Raw genomic sequence first — 23668 nt, forward strand, 5'->3', positions numbered from 1 at the left:
GGCAATGTCCCATGTGACAAAAAGCTTTTAGACAAAATGACAGCTGTCTTTAAAAAAGTGCAAAAAGTGCAACAACCGAGGCAGGCAGATCACAAGGTCAGGAGATTGAGACCATCCTGGCTAATATAGTGAAACCCCGTCTCTACTAAAAATACAAAAAATTAGCTGGGCATGGTGGCACGTGCCTGTAGTCCCCGCTACTCGGGAGGCTGAAGCAGGAGAATCACTTGAACCCAGGAGGCGGAGGTTGCAGGAAGCCGAGATTGAGCCACTGCACCCTACCCTGGGCAAGAGAGACTCTGTCTCAAAAATAAATAAATAAATAAAAGCAAAGAGATACCATTCCCCCATCCTCCAAACAGCATCCAAGCAAATTCCAACATCAAGATGCAATCAATTTCCAAAAAATTTATTTATACTCTGTATTAACCAGTGTTTCTCTTTTCTATCACTCCCCTAAGGAGACTTTTTATAATCCTAATCAACCACCCCCCAAATTTTAATACCGCAAATATAGTATCTGTTTAAGTACTATGTGTATATTCATGCTTTATACATAAAGTTTTTTGTCCCCCAGAACAATTTTGACGAGTGCATGGTGCAAACAATGAAAGGTTTACAGTATTAAAACTTTTTTATTTGAATAAGTGGGGAGAAGAGAAATATATTTCAGCACTGAGATATATAAATTATTTCCAAAACAGTTTAATACTCAACTAGTCGGTTCTATCAAAATCAGTTTTCCCTGAAGCAAGCATTGTTCCCAGCTACAAGCGATCCTCATTTTGCGTGGTACTGTGGGACCATAAAATGGCCATGAAATCTTAATAATCAATGGGGAAAACGATGACTGTTCCATGACCTTTAAGATTCTGCTAAAATATTAAAAATTCTTAAGATCAGTTATAAATGTAGGAAAAAAATGCAAAAATGTTTAAAAATATTTAGTACACTGTAATTTAAAACATTAGAAATAGAGCTAAAGTGTTTTATTTCATTGTAAAAACAAAGCAGTTTGAATAGGGCTTGCCTTTTTTTCTGGCAAGTAACTTATGATACTGAGTAAGCATCTTTTATGTTCAAGGCAAACTCATACTTCTTTTAAGTTTGGGTCCGCTTCCACCCTTTTATTGCTTGTGCTTTCAATGTTGTGAAATATTTCTATATTCACATTAAATATCCTTTAATGTAAAGTTTTTTTTTTTTTTTTTAACCATCACTTCCTCTGGGACATATTTGTCTTTATTGCAACCACTTTTCTTATTTGTGTTGATAAGTTTGCCTTCATTAAGCTCCTATGAATGCACAGCAGCAAGAACAATATTCCCATGGTCAGTGACTTCTTCTACAAATTCATTTATGTTTGATTAAAATTTCACTTCCAGTGTTATCATTTTTTATTGCTTTGCTGCACTTTCATCTTTGTTGGCCAGCTCTTTTGAGTGTTCACTTCTATAAAATGTCAAGTGGATGACAAAGTGACAGCATAACTATGTGCCCTGCTGTAAGTGAACTGAATAACAGATACACAGGGACAAACCACTGGAAGAATCTGAAAGCAGTCAACATGACTGGTTATTAATCATGAAGTATATCTGTTATTTACATAGTGATTTGTAGACTGAAGAACTAGCAGAGAAGTTTGTACTTCATGTAATTACTCAAGAGTTATACTGCGCTAACTAAAATTTTAACCTAGATTTTAACAACAGTTTCCTTACCAGTTTCTTTTCCTTCCCGGTAAGGAAACTGGTGTTTAAATGAAATCTAGGTCAATGAAATTTGTGACCACGGGAAACATGCAAATAGAGGACTGTCTACACCCTACTTGTTAACATTGATCCAGACAGGCTTAATAGGCTGAAAAATAGCCTATCTGAATTTATATCAAATAGTGAATCTTAAAGCACCCAAGATGAAAAATCAGGGCACACTGAGGTGGTTTTAAAATCTTTGTCATATGACAATCAAGCTTAAAATATATCTTAAGAGTAACAGAATTTTAGAAATAATGACCTTTAAAGGCCCCACAGTTTGGTACCACAGATTATCCAGCATGTTTATTATGAATTATTTCTCCTCCTTCAATTTCAATTTGCTCATACAGCCACTTGCGGTCACAGCGGCATTCAGCTCCACACTTGGTAGAACCACAGGCAGGACAAGCATAGAAACATCCTAAGCAATCTTCATCAAGGCAGTCACAGAGGTCCATCCCACTAAAAATCAGGAGACCTTGGCTATCATAGACCTTACTCTTTGCTGGTATCACTTGTCTGTAAAATAAAACACAAGGAATTACACCTCATAAATAAGTTATTTTTGATTATTTAATTGAAAATACAGTAAAAAAAAAAAAAAAGGCGATAAAATATTTTGAGATGAGGTCATGCCAAAATGATCTATAATTTATCTGACTCAAGGCTTATTCTATTGTCAGCAGTAAATGAACTCCATGTGAGAAGAGCAGACCTAACTCTAGAGTGTTGAGACAAATCCAAAAAGTCTGAATACGCTTCTTGAAGTCCATTAAAAAGTCACTTCAGCAAAGGAATGAACAGGAGCTTTGTCCAAAAAATAAGTATAATTTTCCCTTTACTTTAAACAAACAAAAAAGAATGACAGGTTAATAGTGGTTCATTTTATTAGTTACCAACCTCTTCACTGTTTTATCAACATAGTCTTATTTTTATTATAGTATACCACCTCTATAGATTTTTATACTACAATTAATGTTTCTGGTTCTTTAATGGACTCTAGTAAATTTGGCCTAAAAATATTCAAATGACTCAATGTAAACTTTAACAGATGGAATAGATGGCATATATAGAAATGTTGACTGAACTTAAAAATAATTCTGAATGATTATACTAACATTTGTTTTAAAGAGTCATATTCTAAACAATCTAGTCCTCCCATTCATTCTGTTGACTATACAGAACTGCATTTCTATTTCAGACATGTAAAAAATAAAAACCTCGCATTCTCATAAAATGTAATTACCTTTTAGCTGCTACCCATAGAACAGAGACATATGAATTACAGGCACACTTTGGAGGTATTGTGGGTTTGGTTCCAGACCACCACCAATAAAGTGAGTCACACATATATATATATTTTTTTCTTTTCCAGTGCATATAAAAGTTAAGCTTACACTATAGTCTATTAAGTGTGCAACAGCCTTATCTCTAAGAAAAAAATGTATGTACCTTAATTTAAAAATACTCTATTGCTAAAAAATGCTAACTATCATCTGAGCTTTCAGTGAGTTGTAGTTTTTTTTGCTGGTGGAGGATCTTGCCTCAAAGAGGAAAGCTGACTGATCAGGGTGTTGGTTGCTGAAGGCTGGGGTAGCTGTGGCCATTTCTTAAAGTAAGACTACAGTGAAGTTTGCTGCATCAGTGGACTCTTCTTTTACAAAAGATTTCTCTGTAGCATGCGATGGTGTTTGATAGCATTTTACCTACAGCAGAATGTTCAAAACTGGAGTCATCTTCTCAAATTCTGCCTCTGCTTTATCTACTAAGTTTATATAATCTAAATCCTTTGTCATTTCAGTAATGTTAACAGCATCCTCACCAGTAGATTCCACCTCAATAAATCACATTCTTTGCTCATCTCTAAGAAGAAACTCCTCATCCATTCAAGTTTTATCACAAGATTGCAATATCTCAGTCACATCTCCAGGCTCTGCTTCTAATTCTAGTCCTCTTGCTATTTCCACCACGTCTGCAATTACTTTCTCTACTGAAGTCTTGAACCCCTCAAAGTCATCCATGAGGATTGGAATCTTCTTCCAAACTCTTGGAATGGTGAATCCTTTCCAGAAGGTGTTCAATTTACTTTGCCCAAATCCATCAGAGGAATCACTCACTGTCTACGGCAGCTCTGGCCTCACAAAACGTATTTCTTAAATAACAAGACTTGAAAGTCAAAGTACCCCTTGATCCACAGGCTGCAGAATGAGTGTTGTGTTAGCAGGCATGAAACATTTATCTCCTGGGACATCTCCATCAGAGCTCTTGAGTGATCAGGTACATTGTCAATGAGTAGCAATATTCCGAAAGGAATCCTTTTACCTAGGCAGGAAGTCTCCCAAGTGGGCTAAAAATATTCAGTGAACAATGCTGTAAACAGATATGCTGCCATCCAGGCTTTGTGCCACTTATACAGGACAGGTAGAGTACATTTAGCATCATTAGGAGCCTAGGATTTCGAAGAGGTAAATAATTGGCTTCCACTTAAAAGTCACCACCTGCATTAGTCCCTACTAAGACAGCCTATCCTTTGAAGATTTGAAGCCAGGTATAGACTTCCCCTCTCTAGCTATGAAAGATGGTATCTTCTTCCATTAGAAGGCTGTTTGTTGGTCGGGCGTGGTGGCTCACATCTGAAATCCCAGCACTTTGGGAGGCTGAGGTGGGCAGATCACAAGGTCAGGAGATTGAGACCATCCTGGCTAACACAGTGAAACCCCGTTTCTACTAAAAATACAAAAAAATTAGCTGGCCATGGTGGCATGCGCCTATAGTCCCAGCTACCCGAGAGGCTGAGGCAGGAGAATCGCTTGAACCCGCCAGGTGGAGGTTGCAGTGAGCTGAGATTGCACCACTGCACTCTAGCCTGGGCGACAGAGCAAGACTCCATCTCAAAAAAAAAAAAAAAAAAAAAAAAAAAAAGAAGGCTGCTTGTCTACATTGAAAATCTGTTGGGTAGTGTAGCTACCTTCATCAATAACTTGCTGCTTCACCTTGCACTTTTAAATTATGGAGATTGCTTCTTTCCTTACCCTCATAAACCAACCTCTGTTAGCTTCAAACTTTTCTTCTGAAGCTTCCTCACTTCTCTCAGCCTTTGGAGAATTGAAGAGGGTTAGAACCTTGCTTTGGTATAGGCTTTTGCTTAAGGGAATGTGTTGTAGCTAGTTTGATCTTCTATCCAGACCATTTAAAGTTTCTCTATGTTAGCAAAAAGGCTGTTTTTCTTTCTTCTCATTTGTGTTCAATGGAATAGTACTTTTAAATGTCCTTCCTGAACTTTTTCTTTGCATTCACAACTTGGCTGTTTAGCACAAGAGGCCCAGGTTTTGGCCTGTCTCAGCTTTTGATGTGCCTTCCTCCCAAGCTTAATCATTTCTAACTTTTTTTGTAAAATGAGAGACTTGACTCTTCATTTCACTTGAACACTTACAGGCCACTGTAGGGTTATTAGTTGGAAAGATTTCAATATATTTGTTTCTCAGGGAATAGGGACACCTGAGGAGAGGGAGAGAGTCTAGAGAACAGCCAGTAGGTGGAGCAGTAAGAACACCCACAGCATTTATCGACTAAGTTCACCACCTTGCATTGGTGTGGTTCCTAGTGACTCAAAACAATTATAATAGTAACATCAAAGATCATCATGACAGATATAGTAATGAAAAAGGTGTAAATATTGCAATAATTACCAAAAGGCCACTGAGATAGGGAGTACATGCTGTTAGAAAAATGACACCAATAGACTTACAGAGTTGCCACACTTTCAATTTGTAAAAAAAAAAAAAAAAAAAAAAAAAAATAGCACTTTGTAGAGAATAAAGTGAAGCACCAATAAAAGGAGGTATGTCCGTACATATACACCAATGCTTTTCAAATAAGTGAATTACTTTAATTGTAATTATTTTAACTCTCATGCCAAAATGATTTGCTTCAGTTCACTGCTACCTTCTTAGAAACAAATTTTTGGAATTGAAAGGGATACCTTAATTTTATATGAGTAAAAACAAAGGCCTTCATAGGTTTTTACTAATTCCATATTATCCAATTTAAAATATGAACCCAGAAAATTCAAAATTTAAGAGAAAAATAGGGGAACAATGCAGATGTGAAGCAGCAAGTTAACATGTCTTCAATAACACTTAGCCTACCTGTCTGAACCAGCGGTTGCATTTTTTGTAAGCCTTCTTTTTTCTCTTTTACCAGTTTCCGGAGCAAATTCAGTTTGCCTTCCTGGATTTGTAAATTGTAGTGACCTCAAAGCTTTAGCAGTTCTTCCCTGAAGAAAGGTAAACAAATTATCAACTCAAATCTAGACATCAGACAATAACATTTCATTTAATGTTAAACCAGATGACTTCCTAACCTGGAAGGCAGTCTGGAACATACAAAAAAGAAAACAAGGTTTTCTTGCACTTAGGTTTTAGAGCCTAAGTGCAAGAAAGTTTACACGGCCCTAGATCATATTCAAAGTGTATTGGTTAATGTATTAGTAACATTTTCATTATTTGATTTTAGTCTCTGGTATATTAGGAGCAGAGGAGGAAGGCATTGTGAAAACCGCTAATGGCTGCTGCCAACACAGGCAAGAAGGCACAAAAACTGCTGTATAATCCAGTGGCACATAACTGATTTCCTAACAATCCTGGGTCCTTAAGGATTTCTTGTTGTTTAAGGGTTTATGTTTGTTATTTGGGGAGGAAAGAGCTGCAGCTGATATATTCTACAAGAACATTGGATAGATAAGGTGAAGACATCCACAGTGACATCATCAGCAAGTATCTAGTATGAACTGCAGATAAACTGGGCCCTCAAGATGTTCCTCTCAGAAGAGAACAACAGGAAAATAGTATAATTTCAAATTTCAACTATCTTTTAACTTGGTTTAATAAAAAGGAGAAAAATATTCCAGAGGTAAGAATTATGAAATAATTACAAGTAAAAATTATGAGAAGTGCTTCCTTGGCATGCTTGTCCTACACAAAAGATAGCTTTACGAAATCTTAAGTTGTTCTGATACGGTTAAATATGCATGTAGGCATGTCAATAAGGAATAGAGGAAAAATATTTAATACTTTACAATGTAAAAATTTATTATTATTATTTTTTTACCACGACGAGTCCTAAAATCAGCCTTGACCATACCAAGTAGGAATTCAGAGCTAGAAGCAAAGAAAACTCACAAGCATTTAAAAAACTCAAGAATGGGATAGTGTCAAAGGAGAAAGAAAGAGTGAAATAAAAAACAATTACTATAAGTCATCTCTCTAATGTTCCTTTTAAAGCGGTGATTTCCAGGTCCTTCATATAAAGGCAAATTCATCCTGCTTCAAAGACACTTGCTGTTTGCTATGTCCCATGTAGTCACTTTGGTATCAGAAAAGAAACAAAATTTTGGCTTGGCCGGAATGTTCTGAAACCCACTCCTAAAGTCTTCGTACTAAAAGTTGTAGCTTGGAGTCTCAGGCATATTTTATTATTCCTTTCCCAAGCCTACTTTCTTTATCCCCCAGTCTTGACCTTCAGTGTATGTGAATAATATTTAGACACATCATCCACTTTCACCCCCTCCTTTTAATTCACTGTATCCTAGCAAATATAGTAATACTGTAAATATGATTTTCTTATAGTTAAGCAAAATCCTACATGGTAGAATTCACATAGAAAAAAATGAATATTATACATACATCTGACTCAGGTTTCCTTTTCTGGCGGTCTTCAGTATCAACATCCACACTTCCATTGATTATCTGTGTGCATTTTGGACAAAGCTTCCAACCAGGTACAAGCTGTCTTCCGAATTTTGCACTCAGAAAAGTGGCATCATCTAAGTCAATTACATGCAAATTTTTTTTGGCTAATTTTTTGTGTATGTTAAATGGGTCACAACACGACTTCTGTAAATCCTCAAATCTGTCAATGTAAATTTTTACATGATGAAAGCAAATTGTATTGTTCCCAGAAAGTGTCATTCCAGTTCTAAGTTGAAGTAAAAGCATATCATTTGATGACAATTCTTGCAAAGTCTTAAAACCTGTGTGACGAGTATAGTAGGTTTTATGGCACTCATTTGTAGTACGAAGCTGGACTCCAACTGAACATGGATCCATCATTCTTGATTCTAGCAAATTTTCCCTGTTTTATTTTGTCTAGAGGTCTAGGTCATGGGCTGATCACCCTAGAGAAAATATTAAAGAGAATCAAATTTGTGCTGCAAGTTTATCTAGGAAACTGAAAATGTATTTGATAAAATTCAACACCTGTCTAAAAGAAAATAAGGAATAAAAAAGGTATTTACCAAAGTCCTATAATAGACATTTAATAATCAAACAGAAGCATTCCCTGAAAAGTCAGAACTTGGCGAGAACACCTGCAATTACAGATTATATTTAAGACTATATAAGAATTAAAAAGGAGGAAATAAGAAATATTATCCAAAGATACATGAGAAATACAAGAGGTTTAACAAACCATTAGAACTAATAAGAGAATTCACCAGGGATGCTAGAAACCGAAAAACACTGTATCTTACAAAATATGTGACTCTTACAAAAAATATGTAACAAGTCCTTCATGGAGAAAATTATCAAACTGAAAGACAAAAAAGGTACCCTAAATAAATGCAGCTATATATCATGGAGTGCCTCATTATAAAAAATCTGTCAATTATCCAGGAATACATCTGTAAATTCAGTTTTATTCCAATCAAAGTTCCATCAGATATTCTACTCCCACCCCACTGGAATTTAGCAAGCTGGCCTATATCAAAGAGTAAAGGTCTAAGAAAGCCAAGGTAATCATGAAGGAAAATACAGTAACATATTGATTTACTATAAACCTATTCTAATTGAAACTATGGTATTGGTATAGTATAAACAAACAGATCCATGAGTAGAAGAGGGCTTGGTATATGACATGTGGTACTATTAATCAATGGGTATCACACACTAATGAAGAAGGGACTTTAACCAGTTAACCATATGGAAAAAGGATTAGATCTCTTCTGCACAAACAAAAATCAATTACAGGTGGATTAAAGAATTAAACATGAAAAGAAAAACTAAACATTTTATGAGAAAATAAAGAAGATTTTCTGACATGGGAGTAGGGAAGAATTATTCAAACAAGCAAGCAGGTACCAAAAAAAATAAAAAGATGGATACATTTGATTATATGTAAAATTTACACATTTCTGTATAACTAAAGGAGAAAAAAATGACACTTGAAAGGTGTTGTTAGGATTATTATTGTAAATATTCGAGTAACCCCTCACTTTAAAAAATCAATTAGAAAATGACAGAGTCCATTGGAAAACTAAACAAATATAGTTAGGCAATTCACAGAGAAAGAGAACAGCATACAAACTGTTTCCCTCATAGTTCCTAGGAAAATGCAAATTAAGTATCATTTCTTAAACATTTGCTTGAAATCAATTTAAAAATCTGATATCTGGTTAAGATGTGTCCAACCCTTACATGCTCCTTATAATAACTTTGGTAGGAATGTAAATTGCTGCAACTGCTTTAGAACCTTTTCTGCAATTTCTTGTAAAACTGAGGAAGCATATACCTTGGGACTGACCTCTTTTCAGTTCTGGGCGTCAGCTGGAGAAAAATATCTCCAATACGAGCACAAGTTATATATGAAAACTTTCAGCATTCACTGCCTTTGGCAGTGAAAGATGACAAATAACCTAATTGTAAAGGATGTGAAATTGTTACTCACACAAGGGACTCCCACATAACAGTTAAAATGAATAAACTACATGAATTGCATGTATCAACATGAATAAATCTTAAAGACAATCTTAAGTGAAAAACGTTGTAAAGGTTATATAGTATCATCAGTAAGGGTAAAATGGGAGGCCGAGACCGGTGGATCACGAGGTCAGGAGATCGAGACCATACTGGCTAATACAGTGAAACCCTGTCTCTACTAAAAAAATACAAAAAATTAGCCGGGCGAGGTGGCGGGCGCCTGTAGTCCCAGCTACTCGGGAGGCTGAGGCAGGAGAATGGCGTGAACCTGGGAGGCGGAGCTTGCAGTGAGCCAAGATCGCGCCACTGCACTCCAGCCTGAGCGACAGAGCGAGACTCCGTCTCAAAAAAAAAAAAAAAAAAAAAAGATTCACAGATGAAACATGAATATATACTAAAATATACATGAGAGTAACATATATCACATTTGTGGATACTTCTGAGGGGAAAAAACATTTTTTTCCCCAAAAAGATTTACAGAAAATAAGGTTTGGTGACATGTACATAAGTGCTTCACTACTGTCCATACTTTCTATTTGAAATTTTCCATAAATATTTTCAAACCAAATTAAAAAAACTAAGTTGAATTCTCAAGAAAAGATGCAACTCATTAGGAAAAAAACTGCTGTTGAGAAAAGATGTGAACCACTGAAATCTGAGTGGTAGTAAGGTCCCGTGAAATCTAGGATTCGGCAATTTTACAAGTGTTTTTAAGCTTTGCCAAATTAAAAAAAAAAAAAAAAAAACTGGAGAGAAATCTTAAACACTTTTTGATGTGGTTTCTGCAGAGAAAATAATCAGCAAAATCATATAACAATAAAAGACCCTGGCCTCAGGTAACAAAAAATGGTGAATAAATGTCTGTGCTTTAGGTCAAAATACTATATTTAGAAAGTTAAAAAATAAAATACACTTTAAAGTGTTAAAAAATGTTACTGAACATTTTAACTGAAAAAAAGTTTTAAAGCTGGTAAAAACAGAGTATATTTATATTCATTTATTCTGTTTTAGTTAGCTTTTAAAAGGAACTAATATAGGTCCTAATCAAATCAGATGAAATGGCTTCTATCACAGTAATAATTAGAACATTTTTTTCTAGCCAGGCATTGTGGCTCATGCTTGTAATCCCAACACTTTGGGAGGCCGACGTGGGTGGATCACTTGAGACCAGGAGTTCTCGACTAGACTGGCTAACACAGTGAAACCCCACCTCTACTAAAAATACAAAAATATTAGGTGTGGTAGTGCAGCTACATGGGAGGCTGAGGCATGAGCATTGCTTGAACCCAGGAGGTGGAGGTTGCGGTGAGCCAAGATCGTGTCACTGGACTCCAGCCTGGGCGACAAAGTGAGAGTCTTGTCTCAAAAAAAATAATCATAATAATTTTTTTTCTTCAAACAGATAATTGGGTTAAGATAAGTTGAGGAGAAAACGGAAACCAGAGGTAAAGTTACAAAACAACGAACTACGTGGCAATGTATCTTAGCAAATAAGGGACACAATCTGGCTCTGACGTTTATTAATACAAGGGAAACTAGAACAATTATCCCTCAGCACTGTATAGAAAATAATGCTTAATATTTTGTTAATGCCACAGATTTTTATTTGTAGGTAACCATTACCAGTTTTTAGCCACAGACCTATAATGGAATTTTTTGCCATAAGGCTATTTTCTAGTATTCAAAACTTGGGCTACCCTGGCCATATTTGATAGGAAAAGCATCTTGGATTTAGGAAACTAAAACTCATCTGTCCATAGTAATAATACATTTTTACCCTTTAGGTTAATTTCATTTACTCTATTTATTAATTTAAATTTTAGGTAAAAAAATTCTTTTCCTTACTTATTGGGGAGTCTCTGTTCCGTTAGTTTCCTTTATTCGTGGCTAAATTACTACAAAATTCACCAGAGTTCATCATGATTAAAGGAAACTAATGGAACAGACTCTGTAACTTGTGCCAGTGAAGTTGAATACCTATTTCTGAAATTCCTGGCCTCAAGTGATTCTCTCACCTATCAGCCTTCTGAGTAGGTGGTCCTGTAATTTGTCTATAGGAAGTTAAGTTTTTTCTTAGTAACAGGCAGGACATTGAGCTGGCACCAAAGAAAGATCTCTACTTACTGGATGCAGAAAATGGGGTCACCAGATTTGGCAAATAAAAAACGCAGGATGCCCTGTTAGATTTGAATTTCAGACAATGAATTACTTCTTTACAGGACCAGCTCATTTCAAAATTAAAATATCCTATCTGATAAAAGACATTGTCAACTGTGATAAAAACTAAATTTTACACAGATTAAAACTCAGCAGCAAACTAATCCCACTCACTTGAGTACACACACCTGGTCACGGCAGTTTTAAAGTCTTCCATAGGTTAGCTTTCTGATCTACAATTAGGCAGTCTGTTCACATACTGTCAAAGAGTCCAAGTCTAGCTAGCTCAAGGAACACTAAATTTCAGACACTGATCATAAGTGGTCACTGTCTGCATTCTAAAAATTACAACCTCTGGTTGTTCCTCCTCTGTTATATTCCTCAGTGTTCCCATTTCCAGCTCTTTCTGTCTTCCTCCTGTAAGCTAAAGTTCTGCATTCGAGTCTGTTTCCTAGCAACTGTTTTTGCTCATTTTGGTCTGTGTTGTGGCGATGTGGCCTACAATTTATATTTTATTTTCTTCAAATGACAGTCCAGCAACTTCATATTGTTCCTTTCACCTACAGTACACTGCTACGTTCTTCCATAATGATGATTTATCTGGCCCCTTCCTTAATATAGTTGGAAATGCTTTACTATTTACTGCCCCTGAATCAGCACTGGCATCAGCTGAGACCTCGGTAGAAATACAGAATCTCAGTATCAGCTCCAGACCCAATGAATCAGGATCTGCATTTCAAAAAGATGCCCAGGTGATGTGTAAGCACATTACAGTTTGCTATGTACTGCTCTAGATAATTCAATTAAAAAAATTAAACTTAAAATGTTTTGCTATCTTCTATATTTTATATTTTATAGATGATAGCAAATATATAGAAGAAGATATATTTTATAGAAGATAGCAAAAAAGAATAAGAAAACTCAGATATGTATTTGCCTTACAGGAAGTCTAACTCTAGGGAAGATTATTGGGGGAGAGGAGATTTAAACTTGATAAACTAAGGACAGAGAAAAACATCTGCTTCAATAGAAAACTGCACTGTTGAGAGCACAGCCTTTCAGGTTTTCAGATTCTGATTATATGGGAAGTCTGATTCTTTCAGCATCTTGGAGTTATTTTACAACTGTCAACTGTAGATAACCAACAGCAAGGCAAAATAATTGTATTCTTGTAAATTCTATCTGGTGAAGGTTCAGTGATAGAATTTGTCTCACTGTGGAAGCAGCCAATTTTGCCTTCACTTGTGTATTTATTTCAATATTTCTGCTCTTAAACATGTCTACTTTTAATTGTCACTTAAACTGGTTATAGCATCTTACCAGTTCCTATTTTAATAATCCTTTAATGCAAGAAAAGATTAATTTGCTCCATTCAATCATTCTGGTCAGTATAAAACCTAGTACTCCTCATGGAAGAAGAAAAACATCCAGCTTCTTATAGGATAACAAGCAAACCAATAACAAACACCCCAGTCTTAGAAAGATTCACCATGGTATAAATAAAATCCAGGTTTTCAATACTTTTCAATGTCAAATAATAAAAACACTTTTTGACAAGGTGAATTTTGCTTGAGCCCTGTGCTGGTTCTTTATTAGCTATAATTTTAAAAATCCACCTTTGAGTTAGGTAAGACTCAAGGATTCCCCCTTGTTTACCTATGACCAGGCAAGAGAAAGACCCTCCAAATTCCCATTTTTTGCTTCAATTATGAATTTATGAATAATTTGCTGAGCTGCGTGGCCCTACAGATCAAGTGGAACACAATACTTGTTAAACTTTAGTTTCTCTCCTTCCCCCAGGTTCCTGAACTTTAGCCAGCTCTCAGCCAGAGCCAGGGAATAACATTCTCCGATCTACTATTAGATCAAGCCAACCTTATATCCTACTTCCTCACACCAAAACTTTCCAGCACGGTTCACTCCTTGGAGACTCTTGCAGATCTTTTGGTTCCACCCATTGCAAAAGTCCCTTTTCTCCTCTTACAATAACCCTTTTGAATAAAGTCTCTCCTAAGTCCAGATTTCTTATTTGACATTGTCTTAAAAATTCTGCATAGGAGAAAATTAAGACTTTCTCCTGCCTTAGGATTGGTATCATTTTACTTTAGTGCCTAAATACAGCATGTTTTGTGATTCTAAGATTAACATTTAATATTTTTGTAGCACTACCTAAGAATCAAAAGAGAATGAAATAAATGTAGAATACATTGATTAGACCTCTCCTACTACCTTAGGTAGTAAACAAAAGTATTTGTTCTTCATACAATTTGAACGCTGCCGGCTCAGGGAATTAACCAGCTTTACTTTAAAACATCAGTAGTTTTAAAGAGTTCTTAAGCATTATCTCTTGCTACCCATTAAAAAACGGTAAGGAAGGTAGACTAGGTTGAGGAAGCTGAGAAAAATCATACGTGGCCATGATGCTTGCAAGACTTCCTAATAAAGCAAGGTCTAGGACATTATCACAGGGGTTTCGAGGTGTTAATGCAGAACACCCCACCACCACTACCAAAACAGCAGAACAGACACTACCAAAACAGCAGAACAGCCACTACCAAAACAGCAGAACAGACACTACCAAAACAGCAGAACAGACACTACCAAAACAGCAAAACAGCCACTAACAAAACAACAGCAGACGGAATTGAGGATTAATCACGGAACTCACTTGTTCTTCCTAAATTTGTGGAGGAGATGCAGAAATACCCGTTCCAATGTGTTAATTCATGTTAACATAGTTTTTTAGTTTGTTACCAGTCTCCTTATTAGTGGGAAAGTAAGATTTAGAGGAAATTTAACAAAACAAAAAATGTACCTCGTTTTGTAACTGATGTCTCTTTTACGAAAAACAGAAAACAAACTTTCATGAAATGTTTTATGAAAAAAATTAAAGGCTTTTTTTTTTTTGGCATAGGGTCTTGCAACTTATAAAGCATCTTCCCAGATTATCTCTTATTTAACAAAAATATAGTTTAATCTACCCCTACGCCCCAAATCAGTAGCTTTAGTTAAGGGCACAGACACCTACAAAAGTTACGCATCTTGCAACTGTGAACTTTTTGTGCCTGTCATCTTCAAATACTGATTACCTATAACATGACAATTGGCATTAATCAAAGGGCCCAAAGGCCGAGAAGAGAGTCTCAGTCCTCAAGATCTAGGCACAATAAGAAAGGTAAAGTTAATTTAAAACAAAAATATAGTCTATAACATCATTGAAAACATTTGGTTCAAGTGTGGTAGTCACGACATGCCAGGTACAGTGCTTAGGGCAAATATCATCTCAGGAACCTTCATAGCCACCCTGAGGAAAGTACTATCATTCTCATTTACAGATGAAGAAACTCAAGCCTACAGCTTTTGTCATCATGCCTAACAGAGTGCCCCCAAACCCTGCAATGATTCCCACCCCAACCCTGTAAGAGGCCACATACATTTCGTCCTTAGTTCACGGCTATTTACAAATGACTAAAACCACCAGACCCGTCCAATGGGCACCTACTAAGTTCAAGGTACCGGGATGGAAAAATAAACATTAGCCTTTGACTTCAAAGGGCCAGGGTTGAGAAGATTCTGATTTGAAAAATTAAAAACAAAAATAGCAGAGATACAGGCTGTCTACAGGGTTCAAGGCCACAATATAATTCTAAGTAGTTCAAGTCAAAATCGTAGCTTTGAAGGCCCTGGGCCTACTGGACACGCGACGACCCTCGGAGAGGTCAGAGGCGGCAGAACCTGTTCTGGGCTTTGGCCCAAGGCGTTGCGTCGCAGATGAACTATGGGGTAGGGGTTGATCTGGGGGTGAGAGGCCCCGGCCAACTGCGGAAATCCCCCTCACGTGTGCGGGCCTCCTCTTCCCCCTCTCTCCGGGTTCCCCCGTGACGCCGCCGGGCTCCCTCGCCACTCAGGGGCCCGTCTGCACTCTCCCGCTCCTCCCCAGGGCCTCCCCCGCTCCCCTTCCACCTTAGCTTCAGCTCTCCTCCGCCCGGCTTCGGGCAGGATCCGCGTCCACACAGGACACACTCGACCGCCCGCTTCCCAGCCAGTCCCCGCGCTACCACTGAGAGGACGGCAAGTACGGGCTAGAGGAGCTCAACGCCACCACAAAGAGACGTCCGGGAGAAGCCTAGAGCGGACACAAATCTGGCGGCCTCCGGGGACGGAAGGGGCGGGGCGGAGTGAAGTGGCTAATGATTCAAGGCGAGGCAAGAGTTGCTTCAGAAGCTGTGTTTTGCAGTCCTCCGAGAGGTTAGGGATATGGGAGGTCCCTGGGGGCCATCTCTTACAAGACACAGTTCCCATTAAATTGGATTGTATTTGTAAATCTCCACACCTGTGCGTGATAGTAAACTTTTGCACGCAAATACCCCGACCTCTGAAGGAGGGTGTGTTAAAAGGATCTGAAGAATGGACCCGTTGTTTAAGGTCTCACGTTCTATTTCTTTCATTCAAGCGAAATATATTCCAAAATGCATCTTTTATTGTAAGCTATAAGAATAGCTATTACTTCGAGTAAAATGTAGGCTCCAGGAAAATCCTTGTAAATTTTCTCAGAACAGAAATGGCATTTTTCTTGTATCTTTATTGTCTGTCACAGTATAGGTGCTCATTAATTTTTACAGTAGGTTTTATTATCTAGAATCCTGGAGAACAAAACATCTCTTAAAGATTCTTGGCTTAATTATTTTAAGTTCGGGATAGCAGGGAAACAAAAACTATTGTTTGAAACCCCCCAGTGAACAGGCAAATAAGACAAGCTCCACCAAGGCCCAAACTTGCTAGTAATTCACTGCATTACTGTAAGCTGTTTTCTGCAGTGAGTCTATAGTCCTCCCACCACTTTCATACTGCTCCCCGACTAGGCAGGCGATTGATGCCTAGAACTAGGGAACGACAGAAAGGAAAAAAACAATGGGTAATTTCTTCAACTGTGTCTGCAGGAGGTTGCATTCTATAATTCTTTTACTGTTTACTTTGTGGTTGGCACTTTGTTAAGTAATGATTAGACAAAAAGAATAAAATGTATTTCTGCTTCCAAGGAACTCACAAACTAGTGAGAGAGGAATAAACAGTTAATCACAGTGTGGTGTGAAAAGTGTCATAACAGAAACACATGGATATAAACAGAATAAAATGATAGGGCTAAAGCAGGAGTGTTCTGGGAGCAGATTAATGCCTGCATGGAACTGTCATGTGGGAAACTAATTTGATGCAATGGTGGCTTCCCAGTAAACGAGGCAAGCTCTCCTAAAGGTAATGAAACAGAAGGCTCACAGCTTGAATTAAGATTATTAAATAATATAGCCTATTTAATTTCAGTATCCAGTGAAAAGGTGGAAGAGTTGTGGTAAGTGGACACAGTTAGGATAAGGTGCAAGCAAGTGGAAGGACACCATCACCTGAATCATGGGTTAAGTAATGTGCATATATTCTATCTGCCACAACAGCCTTCTCTGCTGATGGTATACTTATGAGGACCAGAGATGAGGTGTCAGCAAGGAGACCCACAGGTGGAAAGTGCTTTGGGCCAATGGTACACACCTGCTTTATTGGATAGAAGCAGGGAAGTATGCCTGGTCACAGCCAGAGCTTACTGGTTAAGTTGTTGAACAGATACAGGATTTTTTTTTTTTTTGCATTTCCTGGGCAGAGCACATATGAGACTATTCTAGGTGTGACCAATGGGTGGCTGATGTAGGAGTGACATAGTTAATAGCCCAGAGATGTCATGATTGCTCATAGCTTAGTTTTTCCATCCCTTTTTGGCTATCAGTGACTCTCTATTCCATCATATTTGTATTTAACTTTGGCATGTCTTATAGTTTACTAACTTACTATATATATTTTACATAATCTTGCCTATGTTTCACAAAGTACATGCTTACTCATATTCTATATTTAAAATATGCTAGGAGTTTTGCATTTATCTCACAAGCTACTAGCTTACTTACTCTCTGTAGTTAACACTTCTTATGACGTTCATCCATCTCTAAGGAAACTGCAAAGCCTTTCAGTATGGGTAGAGTGGAAAGCTGGAAAGGCACGTAAGTAAAAAATAATGCCCTTTTTATGCCCTCTTAGAGATACTGAATTTTAACCTGTGAAAACTGTAAAACTATCAGGAGTGTAGAGAATAGAAAAGAGGTGCAGTCCTGGGCTAGAGGGCCAGGTGGAAACTCTTGCCCTAATGCAGATGATTAAGAAGCGGCCCTCCACCAGCTGAGGCAGAGGCTCTATGGGATGACATGTGATTCCTTCCCACTCACCTCCTCCCACAGGGTTTGGTAATGTCTAGAGGCATTGTGGTTGTACCAGCAAGGGGTGCTACTAGTATCTACTGGGGTAAAGGACAGGGTAACTGCTAAATATTTAACAATGCACAGGACAACCCCCCTCCTCCAACGACAAAGAACTAACTGGCTCAAGATTTCAGTAGAGCCAAGATTGAGAAACCCTAAATGAAGGACATTTAAAAGGCACAGAGATGATAGAAGTTAAGTAAGCAGAATTGGTCAGTTTTTTATATGATTAGATATAGAGGTTAGGAAGAAGTAAAGAATTATTTCAGGTTTCTAGTTTGGATAACTGAGAGGTCAAAGGTAGGAATGGGCTAGGGAGAATAGAGATAAGAATTTAAATGCTGAATATGCTAAGTTTTCTCAAACTTATCAAGTGTACCTCCAAGTGAAGATATACAGCTGGCAGTTGGAAGAAGAGGGCAGGATATGAGAGAGATCTCAGCTGAAGATAAGAGATTTGGGAGATGTTGGTCTGTGAGTGGTAGTTCTATCTTTGGAGGTGGATGGGATAGGGAAGATGATACCTATGGAATGAATAGGGTAAAATGAGAAAGAATAGGGCTAAGGATTAATCTAAATTTCGGAGCTCTCCTTCTATTTTACTGAATCAGAATCTCGGTCCTCCAAGCCAGTCTACCAGATCAGATAAGATCCAAGAATCTGCATTTTTGGCAAGCAACCCAGGTGATTTTGCAGCACACTACCATTTTAGAACAACAGTTTTAGGTCTCAGAAGAGAAGTCTCAAAAGGAGCAGAGAGCGAGGTAGCAAGAAAACTAGGGAATAACAGAGACCCACAAGCCAAGAAAGGAAAGTTTAAAGCAGGGCTCTGTCGGTGCAAGAGGTTGTTGTAGAGCCGTACTGGCCATTAGAAATATAACGTGAGTCACATAAGCTATTGTAAGTTTTCTGGTAGTGATACAAAAAGCTAAACAGAAGCAGATGAAATTGATTTTAGAGATATAGCTTGTTTAACCCAATAATTAAGAATGATCATTATAACATGTAATTAACATAAAAACTAATGAGGTATGTCACATTCTTTTATTCATATTATGTCTTGGAAACCTGGTGTGTGTTTTACACCTCCAGCACCTCCCAATTTGGTCTAGCTACGCTTCAAATTTTCGGTAGCCACATGTGCCTAGTGGCTACCAGAGTGGATAGCACAGGTGTAGAAAGTCAAGTAAGGAAAACACTCTTATCTTCCAGCTCAGACTAAAATGAACTAGAAGGAAAATAAAAACTAAATATGTTCCATAGCTGTACTAATAAAATAGTTATAGATGGTGTGATAAGACCTGTTTCAGTGACGTGGGTGATGGTAGAAACCAGAATATGCCCAGTTAAAGAGTGGGAAGTTAGAGGTGCTGACAGCTACTTGAGAGAACATCTTCAACGAGCTTTGCTGTTAAGTAGAAAGAGGCCCCCCTTTTTTTGTGTCTTTGAATATGAATGTTAAGATTAAAGAACACAATTCAGTTTTTAATTTAGGTTTTAACAATTACATTTGGATTTCTGCTTCTGCAAAATTATGCTATCACTAGAAACACCTGGAAAATTGAGCATACTATGTGAAATGAATTGGGCATGGTAACTCACAAATGTAGTCCTAGCTAACTGGAGAAGCTGAGATGGGAGTATCACTTGAGGAAAGATATATATATTTTATATATTATATATATGCATGTATTTATGTATATATAAAATATAAAATATGTATGTAAATATTATTTAATATATATTTATATAATGAATATATTTCTATAATATATAAATAAACATATATGTATAAAATATATAATATATACTATAAAATATTTATATTTAATATGAATATGTAATATTCATATTTAATATAAAATATTTATATTTATATAGAATATATAATATTTACATTTAATATAACACATTTGTATTTCTATAAATATATAATATATTAAATATAAAATATTCATATTTATATAAAATATATATGTTTTATATAAATATATAAAATATACATTATAAATATATATTTATAAGATATAATATATACACACATATATACAGTCATATAAATTATAAGTATGTATACTTATACATATTTAGGGAAGGGTTGTATATATAAATATACACATATATGTATGTATATATGAAATAATTGTTTTCAGACGTTAGCCCAACAGGCAGTGCAGGATTGTGATCCCTGAGAGAACAGAAACAATGAATTAAGTTCCATAATGACCCCAGCTTACTATCTGGAGGCAGTGTCCAGAGCCTAGAACAGGGAGCGGAACCTGAACAAAAACCCGTGGTTTCACTCAATAGAGGCGACAGAGATGGGAATTTGGGGAGGCTGATGGGCAGAGTATCTGAGAGGAGGACATGGCACACAAGAGAGTCTTGGACATCTGTAGGAGTGTTCCTTTGTATTGAGTACTTCCCTTTGGGGCTGAGTACTTATCTGTGCAATGGAAGGGTGAAACTCCACGAGGCTGGGGAAAAGCAGTGGGCCAAACAGTTTCTAGTACTTACACAGGGCTGGGAATAGTTTGTCTTCCCATAAGCCAGAGCAGATTGACAGACCTTGTAAGAAGCTCTTATTTGTTTCTACCAATCAAAGTAACAGTAGGAGCTGGGCCAGGTCGGTCTTTCTCTCTGTCTTCCTGTCTCCACATGGGCTCTTTGCTTAGGCTAGTTTGGTCTTCTTCACAGCATGGCAGCCAGAGGGTAGTTGGATTTATCACGTGGTGTCTCAGAGCTCCCCGGGTTTGTGCTCCAGGAAGCAAGGTGAAAGCCTCTTTGCCTTTTATGACTTAGCTCCTGGAAACATGTAGCGTCACTTCCACTGAATTCTCTTGGTTATGTGGGAGTCATTAAGTTGCCCCAGATTCACAGGAAAGGAACATAATCTCTACCTCTCGATGGGAGGAGTGTCAAAAAACATATTTTTAAAAACTGCTACAGTACTTATGCTAATGCATACAATAGCATGGCCTGGTGTCAAATCTAATAACTACCATAATTGCAAAGTAGTAATGAATATGAATATATCCTGAGATATCTGTAACAACTATAATATGATACAAAAAAGTTATGTGATTTCTATTGGTGACAAAGTTATAGATACTGTAAACAAAGTTATTAGTACTGCAGCAGTGCTAACAGGCGCTGCTAATACTATAAATGAAACGCTAAATTTCAATTAGAGGTTAGGAAAAATAAAGAGAAATCTCACTAGGGATATAGAACAGCATTTAGGACCCAGATGAAGTTACAAACCATGAATACACGGAGACGTAAAATAATGATGTGAAAATTTCAATTTTTCTTCTAGTGTATAGGTGTCCTTGTGTAGGACCAGTGAAGGCAGACAACAGAATTAAGGGAGAGCGATTGATGGTTAGATGTGTAAGAAGGACAAGAGAGTTTAGGGTTTTGTCATGGAAGTCATTAGATGGTGAGAATCATGAGATAAGACATAATGTCAGTTTAATTTACTATAGTATTCCAAGAGCCTACCACTATTAGTTGAGTAAGTGGAATGGTTGAAGTGACAAATCTCTTCAAATAAACAAATGAACGAAAGAGGGAAAGCTGGTTGAGAGTGAAGAGAAATGGAGCTTTCAAAATCAAAGTTGAAGGCAAGGAGGTGAAATCTGTGATCAAATTGAAACAATGAACAGTTGTGGTCAGAGAGTGGAACTAGAGTTTAGGATATCAGCTAGTGAGGTAGTTTCCTGTGAGAAATTCACAGCTTCTCAGTAAAGGTACTTGGGAATGTGCAAAGAAACCAAGAATTAGGCAAAAAGGAAACATTTGTGTGCAAGAATCCCACATTTGGGATGAGATGGCATGTACTCTGAAAGGGAATGAAGGGGAATGAATTCTTAGCAATAGTTTCATTTCCTTTGTGTAAGCTTTTTATTGAATTTTGACATACCACAAAGAAGTACACAAGTTCTAAGTCTATAGCTTGATACATTTTTATATCTGTGTAACCACTACCCAGGTCAAGAAATTATGAGCTCCCAGAAGTCTCTCGTACGCTATCTCCCAGTTGTGAGCACCTTTTACCAAAGGTAACCACCATTCTAACTTCTTTGACCATAGATTGGTTTTGGTTGTTTCTGGACTTTGAGCTTTGGAATTGTACCACATATATTCTTTTGTGTCTGGCCTCTTGTGGTCAATATTATGTCTGTGAAATTCATCGATGTTGTATGTAGCAATTAATTATTTGCCGTTGTTGAGTGGTATTTCTATTACATGAAACTGACAATATTTTCTTTTATCTGTTTCACTGTTGATGGACATTGGGTTCATTCAGTTTGGGGCTTCTACAAATAATGCTGCAAGAAACATTAGAACATTCTGTCTTTTGGTTCACATACATTTACACTTTCATTTGGATATGTAGTAGGGAGTGGAATTGTTGGATTATAGGCAATGTGTGTGTTCAGTTTGAGTAGATACTGCTGAAGAGGTTTTCAAAGTGGTTGCATCTATTTACCTTCCTTCCAGCACCAATTTACACTCGTAAACCACTTGGAGTTCTCAGTTGTTATTGTTGGCTTTCATTTTAGTTATTCTGGAGCATGCATAACTAATTGCTTTCTAAAGCTTCAATATCCTCCTTGGGGCATGAAACAAAACTCTAAGTGGCCTCTGGAATCAGACTGCCTGGTTCAAATCCCGGCTCAGCCACTAGTAGGATAACGTGTGTGGAATTTACATTAATTCTCTAAGCTTCAAATTCTTATCTGTAAAATAGAGAAAGTAGCATCTGCCTTATAGGGTTTTTGTGGGGAATAAATGAATATGTGTTTGTGTACGTGTGTGTGTTTGTGTATAACTTTTTAAATATATAGTTTAGTATAGTGCCTGGCCCATAGTGAGTTCTCAATAACTGGTGGCTATAATTATTCTTGCTACTATTTATGGACCTCCAATTATATCTGAAAACACTGGAATGATAAGCTCACATATCTCATTTATGACATGGTGTATTTCAATCTTGAAAAATGGATATTAAACTTCAAAGAAGTGGAGTCATCATTTGAATTAGTATCCTCTAACCTCACACCTACCTTGTCCTTTCCTTCCTTATAACAATATTTAAGAGTCAGTCGATTTAAAGAAATGTGATATAGGGGATTTAACTAATGACTGGACAGAAGGACAGATTTAAACTGCATTTTTCAGCAGTTTTTCTGATTTGTCTCATTTGAAGTAAAGATTTCAGACTGTTGTGGGGTGGCATAGGGGAAGGAAATACAGATTTGTTCACAGCTGCTACTCAAAATACTAGCCATGTAACTAGGAAAGAATTTGGCTCAAATAAAAATCCCAGGGCTCTTTATTGCCATCATGATCATTATTTTATCAATTAGGATTTATCTGGGTGTCCACAGTGTGTTTGGCACAACATCAAGGAAGGAAGCTGATGATTACAGGAACCATTTTGGTTACATCTTCGAATTACCCAAATGGTGTGAATTAAATGCAGAAATTAATTATTAAAAATTAGTAATTCAACAGCACTGGGAGTAAAAAAAAAAAGAGAGAACTAGAAAAGGAATTAAGAGGTTGATGAAATTTAGTTCCATAAATGGTAATGTTATACAACTAACATATAAATGATAATTTTTAAAGGTTACATAACCAGTACATAATAGGGACAGTCAAGACTCACACCCAGGTTGTCTGTCTAAAAATA

The 23668-nt window shown here is 37.0% G+C and overlaps 1 protein-coding gene and 1 long non-coding RNA gene across 2 annotated transcripts; one reads left to right on the forward strand and one right to left on the reverse strand.

Moving 5' to 3' along the window:
* Positions 1–615: 615 nt before the first annotated feature.
* On the reverse strand, positions 616–15730 carry ARL14EP (ARF like GTPase 14 effector protein). The gene is made up of 4 exons (XM_005578330.3): positions 15632–15730; positions 7442–7932; positions 5906–6033; positions 616–2276 (listed from the first exon to the last, which is right to left on the reverse strand). The coding sequence occupies exons 2-4, from the start codon at positions 7865–7867 to the stop codon at positions 2048–2050; spliced, it is 783 nt and encodes a 260-aa protein (XP_005578387.1). The 5' UTR covers positions 7868–7932; positions 15632–15730; the 3' UTR covers positions 616–2047.
* A 157-nt stretch (positions 15731–15887) lies between these two features.
* On the forward strand, positions 15888–22208 carry LOC135967040 (uncharacterized). The gene is made up of 3 exons (XR_010580850.1): positions 15888–16093; positions 17116–17264; positions 21962–22208. It is a non-coding gene; the product is annotated as an uncharacterized lncRNA (long non-coding RNA).
* The last annotated feature ends 1460 nt before the right edge of the window (positions 22209–23668 follow it).

The sequence above is a fragment of the Macaca fascicularis genome, chromosome 14, assembly GCF_037993035.2.
Source record: "Macaca fascicularis isolate 582-1 chromosome 14, T2T-MFA8v1.1".
In the NCBI taxonomy this organism is placed as follows: Eukaryota; Metazoa; Chordata; class Mammalia; order Primates; family Cercopithecidae; genus Macaca; species Macaca fascicularis.